This window comes from Diabrotica undecimpunctata, chromosome 7 (assembly GCF_040954645.1).
Source record: "Diabrotica undecimpunctata isolate CICGRU chromosome 7, icDiaUnde3, whole genome shotgun sequence".
NCBI classification, from domain to species: domain Eukaryota; kingdom Metazoa; phylum Arthropoda; class Insecta; order Coleoptera; family Chrysomelidae; genus Diabrotica; species Diabrotica undecimpunctata.
The window spans coordinates 61355391-61364395 of NC_092809.1; the positions used below are offsets into that span (position 1 = coordinate 61355391).

The following is a 9005-nucleotide window of genomic DNA, read 5'->3' on the forward strand; positions in this document are numbered from 1 at the left end:
ATTACTCCAAATCATATTGGAAGGTAAAGTTCAGGGCAAAAGATCAGTTGGAAGACGCCAGAATTCGTGGCTGAAAGACCTGAGGAGATGGTTTGACTACTCATCCACAGAAATCTTTCGTGCAGCAGTATCCAAAGCTACAATTGCCATTTGGATCGCCAACCAAGGAGATGGCGCAATAAGAAGAAGATTATATTATAAGGTTTTTAAAGTAGTAGCAGATTAGTTTTTACTCCGGTTTTTAGCGCCTTAAAGCTAATAAATAAACGAGGGTTCTACTCATCCAGATAAGAGTCATTTACCGATTCGATTTTACTCGTTACTATCAAATAAAATCCTCGGGCCCTTTGGATTTTATTGTTTTTTTTTTAATTTTTACTATTATTATTTTTTAATTTTTTGATGACCATTTTTACTGAAGAGGAGAAGAGAGAGACTTGATCATATGGGAGACTTTATCACTCTTTAAAATTTCATTAAATAAGCAGCCTAAAATTATAAAACCGGCAACATAGCGTAGCTGTTAGTATGGCCACAGTATATCTATTGCAGAAAAGAATTCTTTTTAAAGCAATATACTGTGGTATGGCATTAAATCCCATGTAATTTAGTTTTTGTTAGAATACACAACGAAGAGAACGTGTTCATTACAATTGTTTTGTCCCTACCGAGAAGTATTTTCAAAATTATTTTATGTTGATTTTCTTTACTATTCGTTTAGGTGAATTTTTCGTGTAATTTTTATTTAACTCCATAGTCATTCAGTTTACGTAATGCACAGTTTGCAATGAGTTTTAGTTTGTTGTCATATATTTATAGACTAAAATATTAAAATGGTTTCTTGGGGGAGACTTGATTCCCTCTTACCTGCGACATATGATCCTCGGATCAAGACTCCCAGAGACTCCTTATAGATGAATGTTTTTCATTTTATAGATAGGCTACGTCATTAAAAAAGGAGGGAAGAAGCCAAGAAAAGAACACCAGTCGACAGCCAGAGGTTAAATCGCCAGTAGAGACTCGAGGCCAGAACAAGCAATTTCAGTTCGATGATACGTCACTAGAGAAAGCAGGAAAAGAGCGCCTCACGTTAGTCTACATTGATCGGGTTAAGATATCGTGTTGGAATTCTTGTACCCAGGACTTTCACACGAAAAGCCTTTGGCTGATAGTGAGCCCCTATCGCTCATCAGACTGCTATAGAGGGGAAAGGAATGGTCTGGAGCATTGGACCACGGTGGAGTGGTTCCTAATAACACGAGTCAATAGACCTCGCCCCAATGAATTGTAACACTCAAATGTAATTCCTAGGGGTGTGCAAGTCTCTCTGATCGATCTGATCTGATCTGAACAACGATCAGAAAATGTTGAAATAACCTTCTCTGCTGATTATAAGAAGGCTCAAATATTTATAAATTCGGAGGAAATAAAGATTATTTAAATGTTGCCAGGAAATAACACCATGGCCTTACAACCAAACAAGCAAAAGAACTGGCGTACGAGTTTGCAGTAAGAAATAATAAAAAAATATCTGCTTCGTGGAATAAACATATGCAAGTCAGTAACGACTGATTAAACGAATTTATAAAGAGGATGAAGACCTTATCACTACGCTCTCCGGAAGCAACCAGTCTTTCTAAAGCAACTAGCTTCAACAGAAACAATGTATCAAAATTTTTCGGAAATTTAATGACAGTTCTTGAAAACTATGGAATTGAACCGGAAGCAATTTGGAGCGTAGACGAAACCGGACTTTTAACTGTCCATAAGCCAAAGAAGATCATTGCATGCGAACGTGGAAAACAGATTGGTAAAATTACGTTAGGGAAACGCGGAGCAACAGAAACTGTTTGTTGTGCAATCAACGCAATTGGAAACCATATACCGCCTTTTATGGTTTTTCCTTGAAAACTTTGGCAAGATCGCATAATTGATTATAGTAAGAAACAATAAAAAAATATCTTCTTCGTGGAATAAACATACGCAAGTCAGTTACGACTAATTAAACGGATTTATAAAGAGGATGAAGACCTTATCACTACGCTCTCCGGAAGCAACCAGTCTTTCTAAAGCAACTAGCACAGAAACAATGTATCAAAATTTTTTGGAAATTTAAAGACAGTTCTTGAAAACAATGGAATTGAACCGGAAGCAATTTGGAGCGTAGACGAAACTGGACTTTCAACTGTCCATAAGCCAAAGAAGACCATTGCATGCGAAGGTGGAAAACAGGTTGGTAAAATTACGTTAGGGAAACGCGGAGCAACAGAAACTGTTTGTTGTGCAATCAACGCAATTGGAAACCATATACCGCCTTTTATGGTTTTTCCTTGAAAACTTTGGCAAGATCGCATAATTGATTATAGTCCACCAGGGACCACCAGCGTAGTTTATGAAAGTGGATGGATGAACATTTTCAGAGACATGTAAAGACGACTACCGACAATAAATGTTTAATCATAATGGACAATTTTAATAGCCACGTTAGTCGGAAAGCCATAACGTATGCCAAAGAACACGAAATAATTATTCTTACCGTACCACCACACATGTCGCATAAGCTCTAGGCGTTAGACAGTATCTGGTCTGTATTTGGTCCTCTCAAGAGTTTTTGATAACACTACCTGTGATGATTGGATGGTGACCCACCCAGAAAGGACAATTACAATATACAAAGTCAGAGGAAGCTCAGCTTACATTTTTCACATAACTTTTACTCCACGTAATATTGAGAGTGGATTCAGAGTTACAGGTATATGGCGTTTCAATTCCAATATTTTTCCGATGAAGATTTTATGTCGGCGTATGCTACTGATCGCGAAGATCCGGAAAAAAATTCCACTTTATCTCAGTTTAATGTTGCATAACCAGCCATAAATAACAATAACCAACCATTCACTTCTACTGGCACTTTTACCACCCCTTAAATAATTAGATCACATTCCTTAACTAGATCGATTTCACATAATCAACAACTACGACGAACACTAATAGAGGACATAAACCAGCCTTATACTTCTACTGACACTTTCACCACATCTCAAATAATTAGATCACATCCTGTAAATGGAGATACTTCACAAAATAAACAGCTACAACAAATATCAATAGAGCACAATAACCGGCCTTTCACTTCTGCCACTTTTACTAGCCAAGACATGTTCAGACCTCATCCTAAAGCTGGGCCCAGGACTTCAACAAAGGGTAGAAAGCGAGCAACTACGAAAATTCTCACAGGCACACCAGAAAAACTTGCGCTTGAAGCTGAACTTAGGGCTAAAGAAGAGACAAAATTAGAAAAAGAGCAAGGGGCCAAAATAAGAGCACTAAAAAAATAACTAAACAAAAACTTAAGGATTTGAGGGAATTTTCAAGTTCGGGGGCAGTGACATTATACTACCATCGTCAAAGTCTGAATATGATCCTAATGATGAAATACAAGTAGAGACAGATACTGAATGTGAATCAGAAGCAGAAGGTGACGAGTTTGAATTGAGTATGCTTGATTGGGTAATTGTAAGCTTTGTCTCCGAAAAGTCTATCGTTACGTAGGACAGATAACGGAAAAAAAGAACAAGGATTTTAAAATCAAGAAGACATGGGTGAAGTCGCACTTGACCAAATTTTAAAAAATTACCAAGCGCGACTTTTAGGAAGAGCTACAGTAAGCGCATAGGATGTTCGTCTTTTCTAAACCACTGAGGATGTTCAATATCCAACAATAATTTTTTTTCACTTTTATAACTTTTTGGCATATAATATCCAAAATTGCGATAAATATTAATGTTTCACTAACTTATCAAGGTTCTAGATCGGTTGTAAAAAAAATTATCTGGAAAATTGTAACGTATCAAGTTTCCCCCTTCTCCCATATCCATAATTAGTTCTCTTAATTCTTCATGTTCTTCTTAATTCGACACCCACCACATATTTGTTGACTTCAAAGCCGCATACGACTCCGTTAATAGAAATAAACTTCTACTTGCTAGGGTAGAATTTCGCATTCCGTTTGATCTTGTCCGGTTAACTGAACTTACACTCACAGGTGCAGAGAGCATGGTAAAAATCCAAAACGATCTCTCAAGACCCTTCCATTGCAAAAATTGACTAAGACAGGGTGATGGACTATCGTGTCTCTTATTTAACCTGGCATTAGAAAAAATAATTCGAGAGTCGCAGATTACTACGAATGGTACTATCTTTAACAAATCAGTACAAATTGTCGGATACGCAGATGACATAGACATCATAGGTAGGTCCACAGAATCTCTAACTGAAGCATTTCGGTCGTTAAGAGCATCTGCACACAGAATGGGACTAAATATAAAGGTTCAAAAGATCAAATATATGTGTTGTACTAGGTCAAGCAACCCGACACCTACACGAATAATAATTGATGACCTAGAACTGGAAGGTGCTGACACCTTCATATACTTAGGGTCGCTGCTAACCAAAGATAACAACGTCAGTGAAGAAATCAAAAGAAGAATAGTGCTCGCCAATAAGTGTTACTATGGCTTAAGAAGACAGATGGCCTCAAAAATGCCTACAAAAATTAAACTGACTGTATACAAAACACTAATAAGACCAGTGCTAACATATGGTTCAGAAACTTGGACACTAATACAGAATGACCAAGAATTGCTCAAACGTTTTGAGCGACAAATACTAAGACGAATATATGGAGGCATAAAAGAACAAGGTTTGTGGCGCAGGTGTTACAATTTTGAGTTGTATAGAAGATTTGGAGAACCTGACGTTGTAAAATTCATTAAGGTAGCACGTCTCAGATGGATAGGTCATGTAATCAGACGAGAGGAAGATGCCATAGTCAGAAAAGTTTTTGACCGAAGAGGGCCGTTCGGACAACGAAGAAGAGGAAGACCGAGACTTAGGTACCAAGACAACCTAGAAAATGATTTGAAGTCTATCGGAATTAAAGCATGGAGAAGAGTTGCCAGAGACAGGGGCGAATGGAGGATTGTTCTAAGGAAGGCTTTGGCTCATAAAGAGCTGTAACGCCACTGATGATGATGAATTCTTCATGTATTTTTATATTGTATATTTCTTCTGTGTTTTAATATTCGTTTCAATTTTCTTGCAGCAGTGCTTTGTAATATATTTTCCATTCTTGGGAAACAAATAATAAATGTTATGGTTCATAATTTATTTCGTTTTAGGTTATACTAGCAGCGGTTCCAATTCCGATATTCCAAACGTTCATAGAGACTGCCGCATTGTTCCGAAGAGTCTCCCAGTAGGAGAGTGTCCCGATGAACTGAAAAACGACAAAAGCAGAAATATCGATTACTGTGTTACCTGCGAAACTGATGGATGCAATCTAGCGACAGGAATCAAATCCAATCTCATATTAGCATCAATACCTTTAGTGTTGCTAGTTTTATTACAAAAGTAAATTATAAATAATAAAATTTTTACTCTGATGGAAATGACAGTTTCAGAGATTAGATAGATCTGATCTAAAATTTCGTTCTTAGATGAAATAGATCTTTTTGTAAGTTTAGGATTTTTTATGAATGTGTATAAAGTAATTTATCTAAATATATGTATAGTAATATAATTAAATCACATTCCGTACTAATTAGTTTAAAAGATAAAGCAATTTATTTACTCTAATTATTATTTTACCTAACTGGCTGTCAATTGATGTTTAAATCTCTAATACTTTCTAAAACTACCAGAATGCCCTCAAGTTTGCTTGACAGGGATTGAGCTGCAATATATTAAGTACTCTTAAAATTGTTCTACGTAAGTAGTCTTTCTTGATTCTAAGATTTGGATCTAGTGCAGGTTCTTAATAGATCTTATGTTTGCCGTTTTTAGTCTTTTGGTGTGTGACAATTCAATCAACTCATTTTCAACTCATGCTCAATAGCAAAAGAGGAAATATTAATTCTTCTGTCATGAAATAAAATTTAAATTTCACTCCATAGTGTCTTAAATAAGAAGAATGAAGAATAATAAATTCGAGATTATGGTTATAATACTTAAATCAGTGGAAAAATTACAAGAATATTTTACATATGAAAATGAATCAAATGATCAAATCACAAGAAACATATCTAGTAACTAGAATGAAGCAATCACCTTATTACCTATTTCATTTACAAATTGCTAATCAATATATTACTCAACAGAGTGATTTCTATTTTATAGCTTACTTTAGCCTACTTTATAAACTTACATAAAATATAGAACATGTGATCACTTATTCGCGATGAAATTACTAACTAAGAAGAGAAATATATATCAAATACTTATGTGACAGTCATCTGATATGGATATACAGAACTAATTTTTAGTATATTATAATAGTACAAAAAGGATCTTAGTTCAAGAAAATACCTTTTTCATAGCTACAACTAGAAGATATCATTTAGTCCTAAGTCTTTAATTAGCACTTAAAGATATATTCAAAAAAACGCAATGAGAGAAATAAGAAATTGGTATCCAATGATAATCCTTACTTAAATTGCCAGTATATATACGCAGACTATTATAGTCTTTTTATCGATGAACAAATAATAGAATGGGAGCATAGTTCCACAGTTAATAAGAAATCAGAAAATATAGATTAAATTCAAATTAGGAAAAAACAAAAGGATGAAAAATTAGGAAGAAGAAGTAACAACTTTGTCAGACAAAACCAAGGCGAAGAAGCTAATGAATTATCTATAGGACAGATAATAAAATTGAATAAAGACAACTAATCATGAGAAATAAGTATTCTTCTCATTATTACAAAGGTATTTCAAGCGTTCCATCATGTATAAATGCTCATTGTTGGTTGATTTGTAATTTATCTTAAGATTTCTCCACCAATTTTTTATTTCCTTCCTGATTTTGGTAACCACAAGTATCTAATTTCTTATATATCAAGGTGAGCTTGTTGTGCATCTTTATACTTTATTGTGTAATTTTTTTTTGAGAGCAGTGTCCGTATTTTTTCGATTTAAACTCTGTTCTTGTTCAATGGTGTAAAATTTTAAGAGCATGCGAAACTTTATACTGATGAATCAACTACTATACCAAAGAAAACATGCACTTGTACTTTTTGTTGTACGTTTAGATCTAATTATAATACTGTACAATGAATTAAATATATGTTATATAATATTAAGTACCTACAAGAGATATACAAAAAAGTTATACGATTTGTTATTACAATTATTATTCTTGATTTTTTGTTACCAATGTTTTCCACGAATTTGATTGTAAAGTCATTAAAAGTAGATATAATTTTATTAATAAAATTACAGACATTTTATTATTCTCTTTTTCAAAGTACCTAATAGATTCTAGCATTTCCGTTTTACCTCGTATATATTAAAACACCGAAAAATATTCTCAATCTTTTTGCGTCGCTGAGATTGATAATATAAACATTTTTAGTCTGTTTATAATAACACAAATTGCTATTTCGTTTGATATTGATTCCGCTTGAATATTTTGCGCATCAAATAAACAGGAATCTTTCCGTTTATGTTTATACCGATTTGGGAGGATTATATTACTCTCGGTGAACCCGCAGCCAAAAGCAGTCGGTTTCATTTGTTTGAGTCCGGATTTTCTTAAAATTCGTTATCGTTATTTGTTATTCGTTTTTTGCCACCGGAAATTAGTTAGTGAGCAGTAAAAGAGAATGATTAGGGTCATGAGAATACTCTTCAATGGACAGCGAGAGAAGGAGGTTTCATTGTTGTGGTCATGAAGAATTTCATCAGGAATTCGTAAAGTGTAGTAGTCGAAATAATAGAGAAGCAGATTGACTTTAGAACGGTAGAGGTGGTTCTCGGCAGATAGTTTCAAAACACCGGCAAAATTTTTAATTCCATGAGTTAGAAGGAGGTGAATTTAGTCTCAAAATGCTATTTGGCTATCTTTGTTCAGTCCTTTAATCGGCAAGACCGTCTGCAGACGGTCTTTACTCTAACCTAAGTATTTTTTTCAACAACGGATGCGATCGAGCTGCACGACAAAGCCGTTTGTAGGTACTGAAAATACGAAACAAAAAGTACCGGTTTGAACGCTGTAGCTTTATTTGAATAGGGAGTTAAAGTGCAGGGCAAAACGTTAACGTTAACGTATAATTTGACAGCTACTCGTGCGCAGTAGAGGATTACACACGTTTGCGTTAACGGGTCTCCGTAACCTTGCGTGCGTTTACGAATTCCCTTAACGTTATCCAAATTGTTCCGAGTATTACCGAATGCCTGTCAAATCTCCGAAAATTAAAAACTTTTTGGTGTTTTGTGATTTTAACCAAAGATTTATCTTTTGTTTGTATTATTGTAACCTAAGAATAGTGAAAAAAATCGAAAAAAAAATGACGGAAACCAATTTCGCAATAAATTATTACCAAATACATGTAGAAGTATAGCATCGTCCATGTCATTATCCTCGAAATCAGATTCCACAAACATTTCAATATTAAGGATATCTTCCATTCTGCTGTAAAAGCAATCAAAATATTTCATAAAAAATCTACCTAAACCAGGAAAAAAATATAAAAGGACACTGTCTAATCATTCAAGTTTGTAAACAATCCACAACAAATCTGAGTAAAAGTAAGGTTAGAAACACACGTTAGACGTTAACGGTTTATTGTTTTACACTTCACAGTTAAAACGTATAGTGGCCGTAGACACACTGTAAACATTAAAACACGTTAGCAAAAAATTAATGACACAATAAAACTTTGATTACTAATACATTTTATTAGCAAAAAATTAGTTTTTTTGGTTTTTAACCGAAATTTTTCGCGCTGCTTGCACGTGACGGAAGTTGTCATCTGCCCCACAATCCTCATGAGCCTATCGGCAATATCTTCTGCGAAAGTATTGTAGTGTTTTTATTAATCTAATTTATTGTTTTTATTTATTATTAAAGGTTCTATTTATAACACTTACAAATTTATTAAAGTCTTTATTACTAATTTATTTTACACCAATAATTATATAATTATTCTACATTTATTATAATAC

The 9005-nt window shown here is 34.2% G+C and overlaps 1 protein-coding gene across 1 annotated transcript in view; it reads left to right on the plus strand.

Moving 5' to 3' along the window:
* LOC140445422 (uncharacterized) overlaps positions 1-7288 on the plus strand; it is a 30896-nt gene extending 23608 nt beyond the window's left edge. Inside the window, exon 3 of the mRNA XM_072537435.1 lies at positions 5181-7288. Within this exon, the coding sequence (XP_072393536.1) occupies positions 5181-5416 (236 nt within the window). The 3' untranslated portion in view covers positions 5417-7288. The remainder of the gene's footprint in view (positions 1-5180) is intronic.
* Positions 7289-9005: the final 1717 nt, after the last annotated feature.